The sequence below is a fragment of the Acomys russatus genome, chromosome 9 (genome assembly GCF_903995435.1).
Source record: "Acomys russatus chromosome 9, mAcoRus1.1, whole genome shotgun sequence".
NCBI lineage: Eukaryota > Metazoa > Chordata > Mammalia > Rodentia > Muridae > Acomys > Acomys russatus.
The window spans coordinates 34744627-34770180 of NC_067145.1; the positions used below are offsets into that span (position 1 = coordinate 34744627).

The window sequence follows — 25554 nt, forward strand, 5'->3', positions numbered from 1 at the left end:
TGGGTTCCTGGGGTAATTGAGAGACCCTAATGCCTAATGTCAAGTTCTGGCTTACACACAGAGCTGCATCCAGAGAGTAGAAGTTCAAGTTGCCCAAGTGGCCTGAGATAGCAGCTGCTGACCTTTCTGCAAATGCCAAGTTCTGTCGGGGCACACAACAAGAGCGGAATCTTACAGAGTGGCTATGGTGACAGTCCAGAGGCTGGGCAACAGCTGCCCCTCACAGGTATTTCAGGACTGCTGACATATCACTGACAGAGCTATTGGTGACCTAGCTGTGTTCTGTGAGAAATACTCAAGCCTGCGTGCATCAGGACAAATGGACGTTGGACCAGTTAAGACACTCTTATCATAGGGCAAAACCATCTACCCAGAGACCTGCACCTAGAAATATGTTCTGAAATGTTGTCTGAGGACCCTTCCTGTTGGCAAAGCTGCTTTATCTAACCTGTCATGTGATGCCAACACACTTTCATCATGGACGTTCAGTGTGCAGTGCCTTTGGGGTGCCTACTAATCTCTGAGCAGTCTCTCAACCAGGCAGCACTCACCTAGATGCAACGGAAGCTTCTTGGAGGTGTTAGGAAGATGGGGTGTGTGACAGCTGCCCCTCACAAGTATTTCAGGACTGCTGGCACAGCTACCTCCATCTTACCACCACTATGTATGGAGTCACAGGGACCCTTCTCCACGTCAACACTTCATGGAAACCGAAAGAGGCACCCCTATATAGAGGTAGCCTCTGAAGAGGATGGCCCTGCGGAGGACTGCTCTGCACAGTCACACAGGGACTTTGTGGTGCATGATGGGAAGACATCCTAAGTCTGCCACACAAGTCACAAACCAAGTTACTTAAAAAACAACAACAAAAAAAAAAAAAAACAAAAAACAAAACAAACAAACAAAAAAACCCCAACAACAACAGTAAAGACAGAATGTGGAGCTGGGGAGATGGCTCAGTGAAAGGGTCAGTAAAATGATTGCCATGCCGGCGGGAGGACCTGACTTCCAGACACTGCACCCATGTACAAACTTGATATGTTGGCTTAAGCCTGCAACCTCAGCACTTAGGAAACAAAGGCGGGGTTCCAGGGACTCCTTGGCCTGCCCACCTCACAGTCAGTAAGCTCTAGGTTCAGTGAAAAACCTTGTCTCAAAAAGTAAGTTGGGGCGCAGCTGAGGGAGATACTCAGCGCCGACCTCTGGCCTCCATATGTGTGCATACCACATGCACACACACATGTGCACGCACGCGCACACGTTGATAAACATAACTCACCCAACAATCCAGAAAATTTTTACCATTTTGAGGCCAGACCCAAGATGGCTTGCTTTCTCTGAGAGCTCTGGGAGTGTCTTCTGGCTTCTGGTACATTTCTTGACTGGCACAGGTTATGGTATCACCCTGGTCTCCGCCTCCACTGTCATATGGTGAGGTGGCTCCTCACACTTGTTGACTACATAAATAATTAACTAAACCCAAGCGTCTGGACATATCCGGGAGGGATGTTCTTGGTTGGGTCATTTGAGGTTGGGAGGCCTAGGCTAAATCTGAATCATCTGAAGTCAAACAACCCAGCCAGTATCTGGACTGCACCTTCGGGTGGCAGCCCACGTAAAAGGACATGGAAGAAGGAAGGGTTTTGCTGTTTGCCTGCTTGCCCTCGCTCCCATTGGCAAGCTCATCAGTCCTGCTGAGCTATTCCTTGGCTGGTGTTAGAACATACATCTTAGGGATGTCAACATAGGCTGGCAGCTCTCTAGGACCTTCCTGGGATTGAAGCACCAGATTGAGACTGCTAAGGTATCCAGTCTTGTAGACAGAGCAGCTACTCAAGTATTAGTCTTTCTGTTGGACACAGCCATTATTGAACTACTCAGACTACAGCCTGTAAGCACCTCCAATAAATCCCGTGTGTGTGTGTGTGTGTGTGTGTGTGTGTGTGTGTGTGCGCGCGCGCGCGTGCACGCGTGCGTGCATGCTCAGTCTATCAGTTTTGTTCCTTGAGAACTCTGACTAAAACACACATGTCCTCCTCCCATGTAATATTATAAATACATTTGTTTGTTACATTTAGGACCCGCCCATGGGGTATAGGATGAGTTCATCTCAAAATCTTCAGCTTAATCACATCCACAGTGACCTTTTACCCAAATAAGGTCACATTGGCTGGTCCCAGAGATTTGAATGTGAACATGTCTTTGAAAGGGTACCATGGAACCAACGGCAGGCATCTTGAACTAATTCTCAAACCTGAGACTGAGGATCAGGCTGCAGATACTCCAAGGCTTTTGTTTTTAAATTATCTGTATTATCAGTAGACCTGGCTAGTGATCAATGAAGACACAGACATTTGTTATGTTTTAAAATAGTCTTAGTTAACCAGGGAAGATATCAATCCTTTAAACTATTTTTTATAGTGGGGAAGGTATGGGATCCCTGTCTCAATCCCATGTCATTTGCTTCCGATAACTTCTGTCAAACTATCTCCCATTCAAAATCCCAAATACTTGCTAATATTCTTCTGGGCCGGATTCTCCATCCACGCCAGCCATGTGTTTTTCTTCCATTTCACCCATGGCGGCCTCCTATTCCTCTCCCTTCAGGTCTCTTGGTCTTTCTCTTTTTCCTTCTCATGGTGGTCTTTTTTCTTTTTCCCAGAATTCCTCTCTCTCCTAGCTCCACCTTTGTCCTTTGTCCTGACCAGGTGGGATGGCTTTTTATTAAGCAAAAGGGTCACAGAGACAGCAAGCAGTAATTAGCATCAAAATATATCAGACCATCCCCCAACATCTCCCCTTTTCTGTATAAATAAAAAAGGCCATTTTTTATATACAGTAAGTACAATTGTGAAAATTTATAAAAATCAATAGGTAAGAGTTACACACATAAATTTTAATCAAAATGTATTTGGCAACCTTGTAGAAAATATTATCTATTTTATCTTGGTAAATCTAAAGTTTTGAACCTAAATCAACATCTATTAAAGCTCAAATCTATCAACCTAAAAGTATCTTTCTAGACTTAATTTTTAATTTCTTTTTAACTTCTAAACAACTAAGCTTAATTTTAAAATTATCCGGTCTTTAACCCCCTCAGAGAATTGAGAAGGAATAAATTTAACTATCTGAGTGAAAGGGAAGTGTAGGTTAGCAGCTTCCAAAATGAAAAAATGACAGAGACAGTTTACTGCCTGAACAGACACCCAAAATTTTCTATAACGTTGCAGCATCATCTTCAGCCTTCTGGCCCAGTGTATCTGACAGACATATTTGTGAAGCAGGAACCATTGAGGACTTGAATACCCTGTCTTGGCAGGGTCTGGCCGTCGACTCCGCCTGCATCCAAGCTTGCCCAATTTAGGCAGAATTCTGTCTTTGAGAGAAATGAGGACATTTTTTTCCAGTGGCTGATTTGCCACACTTAAAGGCATCTCCACAAGGAGGTTTTTTAAAATGTTCATCATCTTTTTTATGGAGGCTGGGTGCTACCAGGAGTTAACCTGTCTTATTGTCAAAGAATCCTTAAAATAATAAAAATATTTTAAAATGCCATATTTTGTAGGTCTCTGAGGTTTTTGAAGATGTTAACTATTTTTTTTACCATATTTATCTATAGAATCATATCTGTTAAACCTAGCATGTATATTTTTATACTTTACATGAGTATGAATTAATCAACAATTGACTTATATTACTTAATTATCCTAAACAGCCTACAATAACACCATCAGACTATTGGAAGTAAACTGCACATATCTACATGCACATACACACACACAGAGAGAGAGAGAGAGAGAGAGGGAGAGAGAGAGAGAGAGAGAGAGAGAGAGAGAGAGAGAGGAGAGAGAGGGAGACGGGGCGGGGGGTACTTTTTGAGCCAGGGGATTTCCTGAGAGGACCAACCACAACTGAAGTCAGGGTAATGCTAGGATTTCAGTTTGGTCATCAAACAAAAGCAAATTTAAGGCTTAGGGTTGAACCAAGTTTCCTGTTGGAAGAACATGGAACCAGTTCCATTCACAAGTGAAAAAAAAAGCACATTTTAAACATACACACATGACTCTGTCTTCATGCTTCCTTCATATCTGTATGTCTACAGCTCCTCTTCCAGTACCATGCATGTCTGCCTGCATGCCGCCATGCTTCCTTTCATGATGACAATGGACTAAACCTCTGAACTAGCGCTCTACACACCAGCTCCTGGGTGTGTTCCACCCCCTGGGTCCCCATCCCCACCTGCAATCCTGGAGACCAGCAGCCATCAGGGAACAATAGCGCCTGCCAGCAGAGGCATGGTATTCCCTGGGCCATCTGCACCAGACTCCCTACCCCACCCCGTTTCCCAGTCTGCTCTACTCTCTATCTCCCAGGAATAATCCATTTTCTGGACTCCATCTCCACCTATAGTCCCGGAAACAGGTAGCCACCAGGGAACAACAATCCCAGAGACAGCCAACCAGCAGGAAACAACAGTCCTGGAGACAGGCAGCCATCAGGAAACAACAGTCCTGGAGACAGGCAACCAGCAGGAAACAACAGTCCTGGAGACAGGCAACCATCAGGGAACAACAGTCCTGGAGACAGGCAACCAGCAGGAAACAACAGTCCTGGAGACAGGCAACCAGCAGGAAACAACAGTCCCAGAGGCCAACAGTCATCAGGGAGCAGCAGAGACAACAGACATCAGGGTCCAACAGCTACCTGCATGCCCCATTTCCTGGACCCCATTTCCACCTGAAATTCCAGAGACCAGCAGCCATCAGAGACTACCAATTCTCCCTGTATCTCCGGAAGCCTGAAACCACCCAGGAAAACTAGAGGTTTGCTACTACTTGGGACTCCGTGCTCTATCTACATAGTCTGTTTCCTTAAATTTAGTTCTTATGGCCAATCATTCTCATCAGGACAACTAGACCCTCCCTAGAGATTATATGGCTTTGTTATCCGATGCCACTTTTGTGTAAAAAGCATCACTGAATAGCAACATAAACTGTCATTGTGTCTTGGATGGTTATAGATACCTGTAGAAGGCTGAGAAGCCAGACATTTGATACTTTCTAGAAGGGCAGAGACGGACAGAACAGAACAGGACGGCACATATAAGAAGTGGCATTAACTCAGTTTACGACCTGGGAAGTGACCAGGATGCCTGGGTTCATCTTCCAGCCCCACCTGCCACTCACTGGCTGGAGACTTCCAGCAGCTTTCATCAGCCCTCAGTTCTCCATTTCATCGTGGGTAAAAAGGACCCAACACAGCATTCCAGCTACGCAGCTTAATGGAGAGTAAATGAGCCATCTAATATTACATTGACACAAAGCGCTGAAAAAAATGTTATAAGGTATGAATGTGTTTATTTCTCTTTCACCCGCTTAAAATATATATTACCTGCTCTAATGGCGTTATGGCATGTGGGTGAGTAGTACCTGCTATCATGGTGTTATGGCATATGGGTGAAGCAGTCCTGGGCATTACAAAGCATTGAACTGTGAAACTATCCACACTGTTAGGTCTGTTGTCTAGGAATATACAACAGTCAGAGTAGAGTAAAGCCTCCTGAGGTCACAGGTCCACATAAAAGGCTCGGCTTTGGGCAAGGGCAAGGCTGGCCTTCATTTGGCTCCGTGCTTCTTGTAGATCTCCAGGAACTCCTGTACATCATCAGGGGACCCCATGATGACTGGTGCCCTCTGGTGGATGTCGGTAGGAATGATGTCTAGTATAGCCTCCTTTCCGGTGGTGGCAAGTCCGCCTGCCTTCTCCATGACAAAAGCCATGGGGTTGCACTCATACAGCAGCCTTAGCTGGAAAACAAGAGCAGAGACCAAGGTCTTCAGCCAGAACATGTTCTCACCAGGGCTGCAGAGCTTCGTCCGTTGCAAAGCTCTGCAGAGCTGCTGAGAGTTTCTATGGTAACTGATTCTCTCTCTCTCTCCCTCTCTCTCTCTCTCTCTCTCTCTCTCTCTCTCTCTCTCTCTCTCTCCTTTCCCCCCCCATTCCCCCTCCTCCCTCTCCCCCTCTCCCTCTGTTGCCCCCTCCCTCCCTCCCACCCTCCCTCCCTCTCCTCTTTCCTTCTGAATTAGGGAAGTTCCCTTGTGCCTCAGAAAGCATCTGAGACAAAAATCATTAGCTATTTGGTTGAATAAAACTGTTCATGGAACCAGAGCTGGCCAACCACCTGGATTTGGGACAGAGTGACATTTTGGCAGGACTAACAGTCCCCAACTCTTTACATCCAGGCACTGGACTTAGTGAGTGATTCTGTATGTGTGAGACGAGCTCTGTGCTAAAAGCATTTGTAAAAATCCACAGCGGTGTCTGGCTTCAGACATCTGGAAGGCAGACGGGCTCCTCCAAACAGTGTACTATTGTCTGTAACTCTGTGCGTTCCTCTTGAAAACCTCCTAAGGCTCCAGGGCTGGGGTTTTTGCCTGCCATATATCTTGGCGCTTACTTTTGAATATTAATTTTTTTATTGAGTACATTTTCATGCAGTTGGCCTATGGAGCAGACTGGCTGAGCTAGTGTTTCCTGACTCTACTTCCATATGAGAATCAGGGCCAGACTTGAAACCCTGAAAAGGGGGGAGTCACTTTCACATTTCTTTCAAGGAAAAAGAAAGCGAGTCACTTGAGAAAGTGCAATGGAGCAAGCTGGCTGTGTCTGTCTGGACTGCACCAGCAAGGCAGGTATGCTAAAAAGAAAGAAAGATGCCCTCAGGGAAGCAGACACCATGAGGCGCAAGCAGATGGGTCAGAACAGTAGTCTCAGTCCCTGACAGTTTAAGGTTATTGCTCCTTCTATTTCTTCTTTCACATTAAAAAAAAAAAAAAAGGTGCTGGAGGTGTAGCTCAGGGAATTCAAAGTCACCCTTGGCTACATAGAAAGTTCAAAACCACCCTGGGTCACAGGAAACTGTCTCACAAAACAAAAGAAGTGTGGAAGGGGACAGGCTATCTGAAAAGGAAGCATTTTGGCACCTTGCCTGAAGATGCAAAGAATCTCCCCTAGCCAGTATTGGAAGACATACTAGCCTGGGTGACTTGCTGGGAACTGGGCCTTAACGTGGACAGTACACGTTGGTGGGAAAGCCACCTAGAAGCTCTGGGTTTCCCCCACGGCCTTTTCCCTCATCCGATGACATCACTTTCTAAGTAGCAAATGCCAAGGTCATTAGCTACATCCATTTTACGGCCTTTGGGAACCATCAAAGCAGACCTATCCCGGCAATGCATGTTTGATTTGCTCTCTTGGTAATGAGACAGGAGGATTTCAGTTCCCTCAATGAATGGAACCCATTCTGTCCAAGGCAAACCCAAGCCCCTTGGAAGCTCTGAGCCCTTTTAGTCCCCTGCTGGAGCTCCATTAATTCTCTTATGCCTTAGCTTTGGCAGGGCCCTTATGGGACATTGCCACATTTAGCGGATACAGTCTGAGCCACAGACATCTTAGCAACCACAGGAGAGTTCATCAGCCCCAAGGCCTTTCTTCCTAATGCAGTCAAGTCCCCCAGGCTAGAAATAAAAGCCACCACTTCTCTCTCATGTCCTTGGGGGTGAACGTACCTTTCCACTGGGGCTTTTCTTGTTAGCAGGGTATAAAAAGATCCCTCCATACACCAGAGTGCGGTGAACATCAGCCACCATGGACCCCACATACCTGGCACCATAGGGAGAGGAATTGTCCTGCAAGGTTAACAACAGCAAATATTTAGGGCTGTGGAAGATAAAAGATGTTCTTCTACTCACGGTCATTCACCAAGTGCCTTACAGAAAGCTCGCTTGGACCTAAGACATGAAATGAAAATCCCATTCTGGAGAACGAGGGCAGTTTTGGGGACAGGGCCTCCTAAATATGTCCCAGAAGGTCACATTCCAGCAGCAGCCACAAGGAGAGGGTGGTCGGTTCCAGCTATGGGGTTGGAAGCAGCAATATGCTGATTCGGCAGACCTAGTTTACTGCTTGCTCAGGAAATCCCATCTCCGCCTCCCCACACTGGTATTATGTCAGGCCTCCTGTAAGCTGGCCCTGAAGGACCAATCTCCTGTCTCCAGTTTACCCACTGAACTATCTCTCCTGCCTGACACTGGCCATTTTGATACAACTGACAGAAATCTGTCAAGACGCAGGCCTGAAGGTACAGACCTTCTGTGGTAGGTGCTTGGGTGCCCCGGGCCCCAGAACCAGGAATGTTTTATTGTTGTAAAGGAGCTCAATAAGTAAAGCTGTTTGACTTTGTTGTCCAGATAAAGGCTAAATAACGCTCTGATCGTGATGTCTCTGTGCAAGCATTCCACCGCTAGCACCTAGGCTCAATGGTTTCCACCTCCCTCTCTCTGCTTTCGTCTCCAGGATAATCCACATTGTAAGATTTAGCTCATAAAGCAAGAGAGAGCCCCAGATGAAGTCTAGGCCCTTCTCAATGGCTTAGTGTCCCTTTTGCTCTCAAGGACACTCCTCCCGAACCTGAACGCCACACCAGTCCCACCTAGCTACCCACTCACTGGAGGGAACTTCTTCCTCTGGACATACTCAGCGATGGCAGGGTCGAAGTCCTTGGCATAGCCCTCGTTGATGCTGTAGATATTGCCTTTCTTCTTGATCTTCACATCCCTGTCCACCAGGATGAATTCTCCAATGGCCTTTGAAACAAGGGACAAAGGTAGCCAGATGACCAGAAGGTTCTCCAAGGCATGAACAAAGCATGGCCTGTGGCCACACCTCGTTCCAGTGCACAGTGACTGCAGCCAAAGACTCCAGAGGCAGGAAGTATGGATGAAGTGAGAGGGTGCCAACGCCAACAGGGTGATACAGGGGTTTAAGAGTGCCAATGGTCTCCTCAAAACAAGAAGTAAAACTCACGAGGCCAGACATGGGAGAGCACAGCTGTAACCCCAACACTGGAGAGGTTGAGGCAAGAGAATTAGGACCTTACAGTCACCCTGGGCTACATTTTGAGACCCTGCCTCCAATATCATAGATGGTGGAGGGTCTCACCATCCCTCCAGGAAGGACCACTGTCAGTTTAATGGTCCTAGGAAGAAGGTCATTTTCCTCATTGTCACGGTCATTGATAGGTTGTTCATGCCCCTATAAACAGCCCCTGCTCGTACAAGCAACCCTATTTAAACTACACACACACACACACACACACACACACACACACACACACACAGGACGGGCTAGGAAGAAAAGTTTCAGCGGGTGAGAGTAAGGAGAGAGCATCTAGAGAAGGAAACTGTGACCAGAATCCATTATTTATGTGTATGAGGAAGCATGTGAAATACAACACCAGGAGAGTGCTAACAATAAACACATAAATGTGAGACTAAGGCTCATTCCTGAGAAATAGGGGGATGGAGAGGCCAGGCAGCGGTGGGGAGAAGAGGGAACTGCCCAAGGTCACAAGTGCATCACTGGGGATGAGTCTTCTTGTTCACTTTTGTGACTTTTGATTTCCTATTTCTAAACACGGGGGCCAGAAACTTATAGGAATGTTTTTGTTTAGTCTGGAAGACTGTCTCCACCTGAAACATTTGAAAACAGGAAATTACCTCACGGCAAGCAGCTGGAGCTGCCCAGCCTGAGCACCCAGTGGGTGACGCGGGAGGTGGGAGCTATAGATGCTCATTGAAAGCTGAAGCCTGCTAGGAACCCACCTGTAGCTATCGAGGGAGGGGGCCTCAGCCATCAACTTGCCCTTGAAGGGAGACACAAGGAAAAGGAAGGCACTTAGCATCTCCCTGGGGTAACCTTGTCTCCATCCGTCCAGAGAGTATAAGCTCCAGATGGAGCTTTGGAAGTCAGCAAGGGAGCATTCTGGCTGCTGAGGTGATCCAGAAGCATCTGCATCTGGGGAGGGAGGGAGTTTCACAGTACCCAGAAGCTTACCCTTTACAAGCCTGTCTATAATCTGCAGTCAAGAGGCTGGATTTTTTCCCTCTATATATCTGTCAACTCAAAAGAAGCCGAGAGGGCACTGGGAGCTCATCCAGGGAACTGGACAACCTGAGCAGGTGACACTTGGTCAAACACCACTGCTTTCAGAAGCTGTACCCTTCTCTCAGATTAAACCTTGCTCTGGACCTGCCCTATTTTCCCCTGGGGCCTCATGCAAAGATACTGACTTGTGCTGTTACCCTCCTGCTCAATCTTAGTTTCCTAACTAAGTGCCCATGCTCCCAGGGAGGTCAAAGTGCAGCTTGGTTAAGCTTGCACCCACCGGTCAAAGGTAGAGACAGTGTTCTGAGTTACAGCTATTTGCCACACCTCAAGCAATCTCTCATAGTCTTCTTTTGTACCTTCTCTCTCTCTCTCTCTCTCTCTCTCTCTCTCTCTCTCTCTGTGTGTGTGTGTGTGTGTGTGTGTGTGTGTGTGTGTGTGTGTGTGTTGGGGTGTGGGGAGTTGGAGAGATGGTTCAGCACTTGCTGCTCTTCCAGAGGATTTGGGGTCAGTTCTCAGCACCCATGTTGGGTGGTACACACACACACACACACACACACACACACACACACACACACACACCATGTTCAAGCTCAAAGCTACCAGCTAAGCTCCCAACCTAGGAGATGTCTCACCGGGTCCAGCATGAAGCAGTTGACACCACTCTCTAAAGCAAGGACCAACATGGTGGCACTGCCATAGAGTGCATAGCCAGCTGCCACCAGGTCCCGGCCTGGCTGCAGAGCATCCTTTGCTGAAGGCTCATCAGTAGTTTTCTAAAGCAGAAGAGAAAACAAAACATGACTTCATTTTGTTTTGTGGTCCTTTTTTCCAGGCCACCCATCTACAGGATGCATGGGAGGGTGGTGCCTCCAGGGCGGTGGCTCTCAACCTTCCTGATGCTGTGACCCTTTTATACAGTTCCTCATGCTGTGGTGACCCCCAGCCATAAGATTATTTTTTTTTATGTAGATAAGTTCATAGTTTATTTCTCTGGTGACATTTTACAGTTGAATATAAGTTAAAGCCTTGCTTGCACACCAAAGCCAGGCCCTCTAGGTGGTTCAGTCAAAGAAATAAGGCCTCCAGCTGGCTCACAACAGAAGCGGCCACCCCTTGGCCCAGGTTTTGGAACTTTCCCAGCTCTGAGTTCATCAATAATCTCTTCAATATCCTTTGGCATCAGATGCTAATAGTAGTTGTCATTTATTTGAACCATTGGTGCATTTACACAGGCCCCTAAACATTCCACTTCTGTTAGAGTGAAAAGTTTGTCAGGTGTTGTCTCTCCAACCTTTATTCCGAGCTTTCTCTGAAGCACCTCTAATATGCTGCTGTCAGAATCTCTAAGCATGCAAGGTCTAGTAGTAGTGCACACCTGAATATGGTACTTTTCAACTGGCTTTCCACTATACATTGTTTCAAAAGTTGCTACTTCATATACTTTCATTGGAGGTACTTGTAAAACTCCTGGCGCCTTGTTCATCTTGGAGATGGGCAACCGTCCATTCTGTCTTTGGACCAGATGCAGGACTGGAAGAACAGCTGTGGCTGTGTGCCCTTCTGGGAAGTTTTTCACTATTGCCTCCATCCTCTTACAGTCTTCTGGTGTGAAATCGAATGGAGTGTCTGGGTTGTTCCCGCAAGTATCTCTATGCACAAATAAGGCTCCTCCAGCACCATGTCGCATTGTTGTCTTATGCAAATTCCTTACATGTTGTCCCCACTGAGGGGTGAGGTTAGTAACCCTAGCCCACAGCGCCAAGGAGAACATGGTGGGGTACATGGCTGTCCCGCCCAGCCGCTCTAGGCTGACTTTGGAACAAAGGAGCCCGCATAAAATTATTTTTGTTGCTACTTCATAACCATAACCAGCTTCTGTTATGAATCATAATATAAATATCTGATATGCGGCCCACTGCTCTAATGAGTGTGACTGGCATCCAGGGCTGGCCCTCCCTTCACACAGCAGCAGCATTCTGATTGCATTACTACAGCGGCCTTCCTGAAAGATGCCAGCTTCCTGCATGAGGTTCTTTCCAATCAACATCCCCTTAACATCTTCCTAATTTGATGTTCCCTCATGTGCCCACTATCACTTCCAAAAAGCAGGACACTTTCTCGCCAGCTCCACTAATGTAACCTGATTACAGGCACCAGTATCTTTCACCTGCCTTTTCCATCTTTCTTTAAACAAATTAGCACAGGGCTGCAGGGCCCAGCATCTACTGGGGAAATCGATTCCGTGAGCTTTTGTCAATTGAAGCACACACTCAGTGGGCAGTGCAGTCAGTTACTCCCACATCAAAGAAATTCTCAGAAATACAGTTTGTGGCATCTCTCTGGAGTCATTAGAGCACAGGCTAGATGCTGCTGACATTCTCCCCCCACCCTAACCTCTCAAACCCCACCCCCACCCCACCCCTGGAACTCAGAGTAAGGGCACATTTTAAAGCTGGTTTCACAGAACCTAAGAGGGAGTGGAAGATATCAGAGGCTGGGGGGTTGGTAAGAAAAATAAAAGTGTGTGTGTTTTTTTTTTTCTTGTGTTTTGGTTTTATTAGTTTGTTTCCCTAAGGCCTTTCCCTCACAAGGGCAATAACCATCCCTCTTAAAGTTCCTCTTAGCTACAGGCACCAAATATGCTTAAGGGTTCTGCCAATTACTAGAGGAAGACTAGACTAGAGAAAGGTGAGTCATCTCACGTGACAAGCTTTGCTTGGTTCTGTCGCCTGTATTGCATGAAAAGAACCTTTTTAAAAAGCTTTTGGCTTCAAGAAGAAAACAGCGAGGCCAGTTGGGCTGGTTTGGGAAGGCTGTCACTATAGCTGCCTCGCCATCTTTTAAATCTGTTTCTTTGAGGAAGAGAGATAGCTGAGAGGATGAAGCGGCCCCTCTTCCGACCAGCATTTCCACTACTGTACCTTAGCAGTTTTGTGGATCTTTCTTGCACCGTATATGCGGGGCCGTGAGACCTTGTTGTGAATCTCTTCAAGCCCCACAGCGTTAATGCTCCGCATTTATTTTTCTGATCAAAACCAGGAGCTTTGCACACCACACTTTACCTTTCTGTAAATGCCAAAAATGGTTCCTATGGACACAAGGCAGTCAATGTTGGATGAGCCATCGAGGGGATCGAAACAGACAACGTATTTGCCCTGAGCAAAGAAAACACAATGCAAACAAGGTGAGCACACGGCGAGAAATGTGATCTTATTTATTTATATTCTGTTGGGAGGACATGAGAAGGTGGATGAATAAACAGACAGCAGACAGGTAGATCATTAGGCAGAGAAAACATCATTTAGAATAGAAAGTATAGAAATGATAAAATACAGATAATTAAATCATTACTTCCTACATCACTGAATAACTGAGTTAGTTGGTTAGAGAGTGTCCTAGCAGCCAAAGGGGAAAAAAAGGGAAACAAAATTAATCTTTTGTTTTTCTTTTCTTTTAAGGCAAAGAAATAATGTCTTAGCGGGTGGGAAGATGTCCTTATCACTTAGGGCTGTAAGACATTTGTCATTCACGTTTGGTCAGGGCTACTCTAAACTGTCATGCACAATATCCCTGTCATGACTCCTAAAAGAAACGTCCTTCTGTTGAGGTGGGAGCAAAGCATATGCTCCAGCTCTCGAGAGCTCATTGAACCTTTATCCAGACTCTGTCAGTGTCCAGGCCAGGCTTTCAACACTTATACCATTAAGTTTTATAAGTTCAGCAAATTGGAGACTTTTTTTGGAGTGGCCCGTTTACTGGGCTCATCACACTGGGAATTTTCCACCTCCAACTTAGCTTCTTTAGATACAGAGTGGGTGTTTAATGTTCTGCCCCCACCCCACCTCCATTCAGGGGGATTCCTTGACTGCTTGTTCTTAACAGTTCATTTCCACGAACGGACACAGGAAACTGTAGACTGGAAAATGAGACTGCAGCCACTGTGATGGCATGTCACCGCGGGGGTAGGGGCCTGCTGGAGAACACTCCTGTGGCCTGTAGTGATGTTTTAGAAGGCGGTGGGGGGGGGGGGGGGGGGGTAAAGCAGGTCACTCTAGGTTGTCTCCTGCCCCTTACTAAGGTTAACAAAGCTCAGTGTTTAATCTGGGTTTCTCTCCCAGTTCTGCTCCTTCCTGGCCCCAGTTCACCTCGACCATGGAAAGACAGTAACTACTTCCAGTCTCACGTTTGTTTTCCTAGCTGCCATTGTCTATAGGAGCCTGTAACAGGCCATGGTCCAAACTCAAGGGCCTCTCTGCAGTGGTGAACATGTCCCCAGCAGATGCTCCACCGTCCCCCAGCAGTTTGTCCTTGAGCCCCATAGCATGCTGCTGTGGAGCTAGACACTAGCCCTCATAAAGCAACCTGGCCTCCGGAGGATCCCGATGCCTGAGCCGAGGACAGAAAGGGGAGGTAGGTCAGCTTGGCAGTGGGCCTAACATGAAGGCTGGAGATCGGTGCTAACAAAGAGGCAACCAGCAGAGGCCAGGCTTTGATGTCCCTAAGTGCCAATAACCACTCAGGAATGGAGACACACCCTGGAGAGATGAGAAGAGCCACATCCATGGAGCCTGTGGAACTGGGTTCAGAGGACAGGTCTGAGATGACAGAAGGGAGCTTGGTAAAATCACTAGAAATCTAGCTTGGAAATCTAGCACACAAAGTCCTCCATGAAGCCAAGAAGGGGAATAGCTCCAGGCAAGCCTTGGGCAGTGTAAACGCAGACCCACCCTCTTCTCGGGCTCTACTATGATGGCGTGTTTGTCTTCTTCGGACACGAGGACACAGGTGGAAAAGGATGACTTGAGCATATTGATAACCAGGTCATTGGAAAGGACGTCCAGCTTCTTCACTTGATCCCCTGTCACATTGGTTGAGCCAGCGATGCCAAAGCTAGAGGGAAGAAAAGCACAGAAAATAAGCCATGGCTACCAGAACCTCACCGCGGGCAACCATGAATGGATCTGGAAGGGAGAAGAGCAGACGTGCCAGGTATGCCTGGTTCTGGGGAGACGGAGCAGGAAGGGTGGCCTTGCCTGGAGAGGCCAGCAGTGGGGAGCCGGGACACTGTTCAGAAGAAGACCCAGTTCCAGTCGTGAGATCACTCATGTCACTGGCCACATGCATGTTTCCCAGTCTCTTTTCCATTATAGTGTCCCCAGTGAGCCTTTTAAAACAATCTTCCCCACTCCCCCATAAATGCATGTTTTAATAAGACCAACAGAGCACTGCCTGGCTTCCATAGTGGGTGTTTACTACTATGTCTGTGTTCCATACAGAATAAGGAGTGATTTTTATGTTGTTTATTTTGTGCAAGAACCAATGTTTATCCCCACATGTGGAGGTTCAGCGCCTCAGTTGAAAACAAGAAAGCCCAGGTTGAAGCGAGTTGGCCGATGAGCTAACCCAGGGGACACTGCAGCTTCATAGCAGAAATGATCCTGAAAGAAAAGGAGCAGCGGCTGCCTCACAGGTCATTTTTACAGAGGAGGAAGATTGGATGCCAATACCAGTGGACTTCACACAGGCAGACAGAATGGCTGGCAGTGAGCTGGAGTCAGTCCTCCAGGGTGGAAGGACTGAGGTGCCTCCCTTCTTACTTTCTTTGTGAGCCACCTGCAAGTCAGTCATTGAGGGATTTCCCAGAAGCCAAGAAGTTTATCCAAAATGCAGCCTGAGATCAACGGTTTGAATGAGGAGGAGGCAGGTTGTTGACAACGCAGGTTGAAGAAAGACACGGGAAGCAGGCACAAAATGCAGAGTGGACAAGGGGCTCAGTTACAGAGCTGGAAGTGGGTAAGGGGGGCACAGTGGCACCCTGAGATCTCTATTGTGTTTCCTAGGAACTGGCTGTCATTGCTTCAGTGACTGATGGCTTCACTGTTTTTTCTCTTTTAGACAAGGTCTTATATGGCCCAGCTGGCCTTGAACTCTTTGTATTAGCAGAACACAACCTTCAACTTCTGATCCCCCTACTTCCACCTCCATACCCAAATCATAGGAACTAAGGGTGGAGCCAGCACCTGAGTGACAGCTCCAGCCCCTTGCTTCAACTGTTGAAAACATATCTCCCTCCCCTAGACCTAAATTGCTTCTGTATTGCTGGGCAAAGCACAGTGCAACCTAGAAATAACTGAACAAAAAGCCTGGTTGGCTCATTTGCCAGCATCAACCACTGTCACCGTCACTCCCTTCTAGACTGGAAAACAGCATCCTGCCCTCTAGCCCTTCCATCTCTCCTTTTCTGCCTTGCCAATCCTGTTTCTGGCTCTGGGCCTCTTTCTGAACCCAACTGTGAAGCCCCCACACTGGTGGAAGAGGGTGTTTGGACATTTACTGGGGATCCCCACCCCTGGCACTTTTCCTTCATTGGCCCTATAGTGACAATTTTTCTCCCTCTAGCTTCAGGTTGCTGCCATCATAGCCACTCATCAGTACCAACAGTCATGGGCAGAAGCATAAAGATGCCAACCTTAGCTCCCTCACTCCCTCTGCAAACCTCTGCTCTGTGAATGCCCGGTCTCTCAGTCTCCCTCTCTTCCTTCCTGTATGTGCACAGAGGGAATGGAATCTCTCATGTGAGGCTGCCATTAGAAAACAGGCACGCGTGTGTGTGCGCGCTCGCACACACACACACACACACACACACACATGAGAGAGAGAGAGAGAGAGAGAGAGAGAGAGAGAGAGAGAGAGAGAGAAGAGAGAGACAGAGAAAGAGGAGAGAGAGAGAGAGAGGAGAGAAACAGAGAAAGAGGAGAGAGACAGACAAGCAGACAGACACGTGGGGGGAGGACGAGGGGTGGGGAGGCGCTCAGTACAGCCCTTGGTACTTCACCTCAGGGATACAGATTAATGGGAACAATTCTGGAAAGCCTGAAAAGTGGGGGCAGAGCAGGAGATGAGCCCCCCAGGCAAAGGACTGGGGCACTGCAGTCAGGGACCCCTGTTACAGTTTCTCACAACTATGAAGAACCCCAAGCAGTACTTAGCTTACAAAAAAAGGGAGGGGGAAGATGGGGGGAGGGAGGGAGAGGGAGGAGAGAGAGAGAGAGAGAGAGAGAGAGAGAGAGAGAGAGAGAGAGAGAGAGAGAGAGAGGCCACAAAGGTACACAGTACCAGCTTTGATAAGAACCCTATTGTCTGTCCCGTTGATGACACCCCTTGACTAGAGTGCCTGGAAGAAGGAGACAAGCTCACAGGTGAAACAAAAGGAGCCAGGGTAAGGGGGCAGGGCCATCTTGCCTCCTCCCACTGGGCCCCACCTCTTAAAGGTCCCAGCACTTCTCAACACTGACCTGCAGACTGAGAACTAGGCTCCCCAGCACATGATCCCTTGAGGCTTCCACCACCACAGGGTGAGTTTGTGGGAAGGACTGACCTCCTTCCCATGGGTCCCCAGTCCCACCTGCTCCCTTACCCCAGTGTCTTTTATTGAAAATCTACAAATAACTTCCTGGGGGACCTACTGGGCTAGAGCAGCATTGCTGAACAGGGAATGCCAGGCCCCTAGCCTTGGTGGCCTGATTATTGCAGTGAGGAGAGACAAACAAGAAAATGGCTGTTTCCAAATGAGTGCAACAGTCAGGGACCTACAGCAGGTAGCAGGGTGGGTCCTCAGACTGCAAGAAGTTTAGAGTGCTTTGCTTGTTTCTTGTTGTTTTTTTTTTTGGGGGGGGTGGGGGTGGTTTTGGATTTTGTTGTTGTTGTTTTTGTTTGTTTGTTTGTTTGTTCATTTGTTTGTTTTAGAAAGAGAAGATACCCAAAGTCCTTGAAGAAGCCTGAATCAGTCAGCAACAACTTCGAAGCGCAGGTACATGAGCAGCTCCAAGGAGATAGCCCGGCTTTCTGCATCTCCAGAAGAAAGGAGTTGTATGCTGTGTAACCGTAACCATCTGTACAAACAGTGGTTTAAAACTTTTGAGGCCTTGGTCCCATGATCCAGGATCCAGGAAGAACTTGGTTCATGAGATACAGTAAAGAGAGCCTCTGCTCCATTCAGCTGAATTTAAATGTGAGCCTTCGGCCCCAACATTCAACAAAACATAAATAAACACGACACCTGGCATCACACATCTTGCCCTGGCCTATGAGAGGTCACAGTGGTGTCAGCAAAGGTGATTTGATGGGTCAAGCTCATAGTCTGCACTCCCTCCAAGAGCTTGACCCTGGGGTCACAGAGAACCCAGCATGCAGGAAGCCAAGGGTCACAGGGGCTTGCACCTGCCCATGATAAGATCCTTGCTGTCTAGATAACACACCACAGGTTGGAGCGGTATGGAGGGCGTCTCTCTCCCCGGCACTGAGGCACCAGTCTCACCCGACACCTCCAGGACTCCATTCACCATCACGTGGTGTAACACTGCTCCTCCAAGTTCCTTCAAACCTCTTCTTTGCTCCCAGTGAGGGTCTGCCTCTCCCAGAAACCTCCAACCTCAAAGGTTCAAGTACAACTTCTCTAGGGCTCAAAGTGTGTGGGCTTCCCCGAGGGAGCCAAGGTGCTAAGACACCCGACAAGGAAACACAGCAACAAGACTCCAAAGTGGACACTGGGCTCAGGAGAATTATCTCCAGCTGCCAGACAGTAACACTGCCCAGCTGGACCCTGCCACCAACGAGGGACACATGATCACAGAGAACGAAGATGGCAAAGACCTCAGGAGAGGCAGATGGGTCTGGGGTCAGTGCCTTCTGCAGCCCCCAACAGAACTGAAACCAGCAGCAGTTGCTTCTGTGGGACCACGGCTCCACTGCCTGGGAAGCTTGTCCCAATGGGGAGTTACTTCAGGAAAGAAAGGCAGCATCTCACACTGCTCCCTAGCTCTCTTCCCTTGGGTCTCAAAGGAGAAATGTCAAAGCACAGTAGGTATGAAAGGGGAAATGGCTTGAGGCCTCCCCAGCAGGCAGAAAGCAAAAGGGTGGGGTGCTTGCTCAGGCCTGAGCACCACTGGCCACCCATGTAGACAACAGAATTCGAATGCTTGGCCATTCTGACCTGCCCGCACCACCAGGACCCAGAACCCGAGCCGGGGTGCCAAGCTCATTAAAGCTCAGATGTGTGCAGATTATAGCTGGCGTTCAGACCAGGCCTGGGGACGTACTCCGTTTTAGAGTGCTTTAGCATGAGTTCAAGGCCCAGCACATTTGCACATATCTCAGTCAGAGTTAGGACTCCCAAGACTAGAAAAGATAGCAGTGAGCAATACAACACAGTGACTTGTCTATTTTGAAATCCCTGCGTCCTGTCTTGACTGGCTGGGGCCAGTCTAAAGGTCACTCTCTCTCCACAGGGCTCTTCCTGGGAACGTGGCAGCCTGCTTTGTTTCTGGTGAGGGTTGATCCTAGAGCAGGGGCTCAGAGGTGTGAGGAAAATGCTGAGGGTACTTGCTAAGGGGACTGACCTTGTGCAGAAAAGGCACACCTAAGAATTTACAGGTTCTTTGTTTTGGTTTGGTTTTTCAAGACAGTTCCTCTGTGTGTCCCTGGTTGTCCTGGACTCTCTATGTAGACCAGGCTGACCTCGAACTCACAGAGATATGCCTGCCAGCACAGGATTGTCATCACAAGTAAGTGGCAAGAAGAAAAAGCAGCTCCTTTTAGACCCTATGACATTACAGTTCCGTTCTATTGAAATCAGCTGGCCTTCAGCTCAAGCGGTTACAGTGAGGGGAGTGTGTGGTCAAGAGTCTGGGCCCTTGACCTTCTGCCATGGGATTCCAGAAACACAACATCCTCCTTCTGAGATCCTTGGACTAAAGATAGCATTGAAGAGTGTTTTATATATCTCATCTTTTACTTCTACTGTCTAACTGAAATTTTTACTGAATTTTTTTAATAGAAAATGGAATTTTAATTAATAGAAAATGGAATTCCTTAGAGTGTTGGCTAATTTGCTCTATTTAGGGCTGAGCCCTGGTCTCTTACTCTCAACAGTCTGCCCAATTGGGCCTCTCTCCACCAACTGCTGCAAAAAGGAGCTTCTTTGACTATGGGAGAGAAGCCTCAGTGGAATTGGGGATGGGATGGGGTGTCTTACGTAGCCTAGGCTTGCTATGTATCCCAGGGTGACCTTGAACTTTTGATCCTCAGGACTAGAACCAGGACTGTCACAGGCTGGATGTGACACCCTTGACTTAATGACTGGCAGACTATGTCCCCCCTTCCAGTGTGTACCCCAGAGCCATGAGCAGCAGCATCTTTGGCAGCAGGCAGGAGGCCCGCTCTGATTCTCAGAACACCCAGCCATGGACAAAGGGAGGGAGATTATGAGGGAGATTACCACTGAACCCCTAGGCAACCCCACCTCCACCCTGCTATTGATTGATCCTGTGGCAAATGACCAACCACTCACCCAGAGGGGAAAATCCAAGGGTTACTGCAGAAACACACGGGAGAAGTGCCAATCAAGCTCCCCCAGGGTCACAAACCCAACCATGGCATTTGTTCACACAGGGTGGAGATGGACAGATGCCAGGGTATGGGGCCAGCTCTGATTCTGCCCTGGAATGAGATTGTGGTGCACTTACGCCATATGGCGCAGATAAGCCAAGAAACACCCTGAGAATCTGCTACTGTTCTCAGCAGTTTTGTGCCATAAGTTCTGCAAATGCAAAGACAAGCATAAGCACACATTAGCTGACCCACAGTTCCAAACTTAGAACTGCATCCCTTATTGTTTTCCTTTGTCAAACAAGAGAGAAGACCTCATCCATTAAAAAAAAGAAAGAAAGAAAGAAAGAAAGAAAGAAAGAAAGAAAGAAAGAAAGAAATGTTCTGGGGAGCTCATTGTTTGTGACATGAGCAAAGTTTCTGAACTCGAACCCTAGAACCCATGTTTTAAATCGCAGAGGATGGTAGCACACAGTTGTAATCTCAATGCAGGGGAGGTAGAGACAGGCAGATCCCAGGAGCTCACTGGGCAGCTTGCCGGGCCTAACCAGTATGTGAACTCCAGGCTCAACAAACAAGGCAGACAGACAGCCTCTGAGAACCAACAGCAAAGGTTAGCCCTGACCTATACACACACACACACACACAGACACACACACACACACACACACTCCACACAAATACATACACATATACAGATACACACACACATATACAGATACACACACACAAACACACACACACACACATTTTCCAGACGTTGTAGACTGGAGTATATTCCAGCTGATATGTATGTGAGTGGCTACAAAATAGATGGAAAGCAAAGCAGGATGACATCATATGTCCTTAGTAAACTCCTTCATCTTCACACGACCCTCCATGGTTGAAGAACAAGAGGGGAAACTGAGGCTCTCAGAGATGCTTCACCACCCATCCATGCATATCACCTCCTAAACTAAATGGGGGCCCCAGGGATTTGAGCCTCACTCCTTCTCTCTGCAGTGGGCTCTTGGGTTCTGCATGCCCCTCCTTTTCTAGAGCCAGACCTGAGGTTCTCTTCCTCTTCCTCTCTGCCTCAGGGCAAAAGTACTAAGTCCAGTGGCGTAGAGGCCCGCAGTCTATGACTGTACATTTCTACAATAGCCTAAGCCAAGGCTCCCAAATGTTGCACACCCCCACTATTCCTCAGCCTCTAGAAGTCAACTTCTCCCTGGAATTCTGCTTGGTGTTTTGTTTGCTTTGGTTTTCAATGGCATGATTCTGCTCTGGTTTGTTAGAACAAGCTCTCTGAGAACAGCCCTCATTGCGTTCAAATTCAATCCACACTTCACCTTTGCCAGGTCCTTACCCTGCTCTCTGCTACCTTAGCTCTGCTCACTCCATCTCTTCCACCCATTTTCCATGCTTTCTCTTCCAACCCCACACTTCTAGCCTTCCCTTCTCAGAACCTGACCTGGGCTATATGAGATGCTGCCTCAAGATACCATACCATATCATATCATTAGGAGCAGTGGAAATGACTACCATGGCAATTTTAAGGCTGACTGAGACAGAGAAGCAGCATGATCCATAATTACACCTCGGCTGATTCCCTGTGAGAGACATCAGGCTGAAACCAGTCTTGGTGGGGTTCTTCTCACAGACTTGCACCCATATCATCCCTTGGGTGCATCAACTGGCAGCCTTACTGGCTCTTCATCCAACACATCAAAGCCCAGAGGAGTATAATTGAAAGGCCTGTCTTGAGATCATATCTGGCCCTAGTGGTCTGACTGCATGCCATCCTGTGAATAGCCACATGCTTCCTGTCCCACAAGAATCCAACGCCTTCCCCTCATTACTTGGTGTGAGTGCACCGTCAGCATCAACAGCTGTTCTCCTACGGTAGTAACCACAGTAGTGAGGATTTACATGCCCCAGACTGCAGGAGGGTTCCATCACTCAAGGTATCTGCTCAGGGAAACACTGACAGCAGGTTAAAAGAAGGTGGTAGATGTCATGCTCTGGTGGCAGAGAGTGCTCATTGCATAATTGGAGAAAAACATGGCACATATAGTACCATTGTGTTTGCTAGCTACACAGGAAGATATACATGCATGTTCATATGGACATTTATATGAGCATAAAAAGTGTCTGAGAAAATAACCAAGAAGACTTAGCAGTGGGTACTCCAGGGTTTTGGCATGGTATGGGCGGGGTCTCCTTTTCCTTTGTATCTTTTGAATGGCTTGGTGTTTTTGTCAATGGGTGCAACTCCTTAAGGAATCTGTGATAACATTTTCAAAATTGGTGCCATGACCACCTAGTCTATTAATACGCGTTCCCTTCTGAATTAGCACCTTCCACCTAACCCCACTCCCATTATTAACTTTTTTTTTTTTTTTTTGCTCGTCTCTTCTTGTTGTTGTTGTTGTTGTTGTTTTCAAGACAAGGTTTTTCTGTGTAGCCTTGGCTGTCCTGGACTTGATTTGTAGACCAGGCTGGGCTCAAACTCACGGAAATCCTCCTGCCTCTGCCTCCCCGAATGCTGGGATTACAGATGTGGGCCACCATGCCCAGCTAACGCCAACTTCTAAAAGAAATGCCAACTGCTGTCTTTCATAAAGCCCCCAGGTCTTCAGAGAGCTTAATCCATAAGCTTTAAATTTAATTTGAAGTGAGACTTCACCTGGGTGTGTTGCCTGAAAGGTTTCTTAGGGTCAAGAACAAAACAGCGAAGGAGTCACCGCCTGTAACACACCTGTTCCTAGCTTTCTCTAGCAAGGCCTAACCCTGCTTGGCATCTCAAAATAAATGCTACCAGGTACTTCATTCCTCAGAATTATCTCTACCAGGCCACACAGTCGAACCAAAGTTTTCCAGAAATAAATGCATCAATAGGTAAATAAAGCCAGGCCACATTGTTGGAGGAACATTTAAAAATGCACTTCCAAGTTATGTCCAAATCAGCTCTAAACCTCACATATCATTTCTGCGCTGTCCACAGGTATGAGTAATGTTAAGAAAGTATACAGATAATCTGAAAACCCATGCAACTGTGCGAAGACCACTCACACACCAAATATGTGCTCTGGTCAGAACAAAGTTAAAAAAAAAAAAAAAGTATTGGTAGTTTACAAAAAGGTGTTCTGAGACTCTGCATTTCTTCATTTTCTCCAACCTGTAGCACAAACTGCAGATCAGAGCATTAAAATGACCCGCCAGGCCAGGCATGGTGGCACACGCCTTTAATCCCAGCACTCAGGAGGCAGAGGCAGGCGAATCTCTGTGGGTTCAAGGTCAGCCTGGTCTACACATAGTGAGTTCTAAGACATTGAGACCCTGTCTCAAAAACCAAATAATAAAATAAATAAAAAGCCATTACCATCTTCACCCACCACAAGGGGACTTGTTGGAAAGGCAGGGGTCTCAGACTTTTTCTATTGCCCCCGAAGCAGGGTCTGCATATCAAGGCCCCCAAACGGTGAAAGGGAAGGAGATGGGTCCATTAAAAGCAGTCTACAATGTCTGCCCTGTCTTTGGGCAAGGTCTGTTCATGGCATTAATGCAAGCCAAGCAGGGAGAGGCTTTGATTCTCACAAGATGAGTCTGCAGCTGGCTCCAGGAAGAGGGAGCTCCCAGGGCACCTTGCCCCCAGCCTACTTCGCTGGACTAGGCTTGCTCCCAGACTGACTGACAGGTGAGGTTAAGGATGATACTGGATTAGAAACCGAATTTGGGACTGCAATTCCAAAGAGAGTAACGGAAGTTAAAAGGGAAATGGGGAGCAGGGTGGGTGCGTCTGCGAGTGTGTGCCCTGGTAAATGACTCACTTTTACCATGGAGCTGAAGGAGAGTTCTCGAGACTACAAGAGACCAGGGCAGTTGTGCACCTGAGAGACAGTCCTGTGAGGGTGCAAGTTCCATCACCAGGAGAAAGGGGAGTGAGAGCTGTATGTAGCAAGGCAAGAGACCGGAATCTCAGGTGTCAGAGGAGAGAGAGCGCTGGCTACCCGCAGGTGTCCACAGAGGCAGACCCCAGGTGCTCTAACAGGACGTGGCCGCCAGAGGCCTAACTCACAGCTGTGCGATGCCCGCCTTGCGCACCGCGGACGAAATGGCTTTGACCGCGGTGCAGAGCGAGTTCAGCAACTGGGTCATCTCTCCGGTGCCCTTAGCCTTCCTGCCCTCCTCCATGACGAAGCGGGTCAGGGTGCTGATATCCGTGTCGAAGGGCGCCTGGTCCGCCATTGCTGAGGTCCGGCGCAGGTGCTAGCTGCCAGGTGCGGGCTGCAGGTGCTGGCTACAGGTGCAGGCAGGTGGGGCCCCCAGGTGATGATCACAGAGAGAGGACTGAATGTACCCAGTGTCTGCAGAAGCTCAGTGAACTTGAGTCCTGGGGGAGCCTCTAATCATCTGGTCTCCGCCCCCTGTCCCAGGAAACACCTCCTTGCTTGCTTCCTCCACCCAACTGCCAACCGCTGGCCTGAGATCCTTCCAGCTTCTCCGTTTCATGCACCTTCCCCTAGATGCCACTCTGATATAGCCGCTTCCTTCCCTGTTGCCCCACCGCCCCATTTGCATTGTGCAGCTAGCTGCCCGCGCCCCGCTGGCCGAAATCTTCCTAGCCTCTCCCTCCCTCCGTTCCGTGCACCCTCCCCTAGATGCCACGCTGCCACTGCCGCTGCCAACATAGCCACTTCCTCCCCTGTTGCCCCACCGCCCATCTGCATTGCGCAGCTTGCCTCTGAGCTACCTGCATGGTGATCGCCTTCAATCACTATTGTAACCTGCCAGAGAGGAAGGCCTGGTGGACATTTCCTTCCTTAAAATACAAAGCAAGTTCAGTGTCACACAGCGGTCACGGAAAGCCGCACTGGAGCCCAAGATGGCCTGCTTTCAGTTCCTACCCACAGCTCTCCCATCACCTCCCTGCACCCTGTCAGCCAGCTCTTCTGAGCCACCTCCTGGGAAGTGGATTCTCCCATCCTTGTCCATTCTGAATCTTAACTGTTGCCTCCTAGAGTTTGAGAACCTTAGTTTCCAAGAAGTGTGTTCTGCAGAGAAAACTATTGCAGACACAAAAACTATCCTCCTGAGATCAGGCACCTCCACAGCCAGCATCCTGACCTTTCCAGGGAAGGGGGGGGGGGTGCCGACGACAAACTCCTGGAGTATAGCATTTGACAGATAACAAACAAAACAAACACAAACCCTGAGTCGGTTTGCTACAGGAGCCAC

The 25554-nt window shown here is 48.1% G+C and overlaps 1 protein-coding gene and 1 pseudogene across 1 annotated transcript; both read right to left on the bottom strand.

The window, feature by feature from the left end:
• Positions 1–5335: 5335 nt before the first annotated feature.
• Fbp1 (fructose-bisphosphatase 1) lies at positions 5336–24746 on the bottom strand. Its single transcript, XM_051151111.1, has 7 exons — positions 24395–24746; positions 14676–14838; positions 13011–13103; positions 10581–10721; positions 8508–8645; positions 7569–7688; positions 5336–5807 (listed from the first exon to the last, which is right to left on the bottom strand). Exons 1-7 carry the CDS (start codon positions 24562–24564, stop codon positions 5616–5618), a joined length of 1017 nt encoding a protein of 338 aa, XP_051007068.1. The 5' UTR covers positions 24565–24746; the 3' UTR covers positions 5336–5615.
• Positions 10908–12324, bottom strand: LOC127193871 (NADH dehydrogenase [ubiquinone] flavoprotein 2, mitochondrial-like; annotated as a pseudogene).
• Positions 24747–25554: the final 808 nt, after the last annotated feature.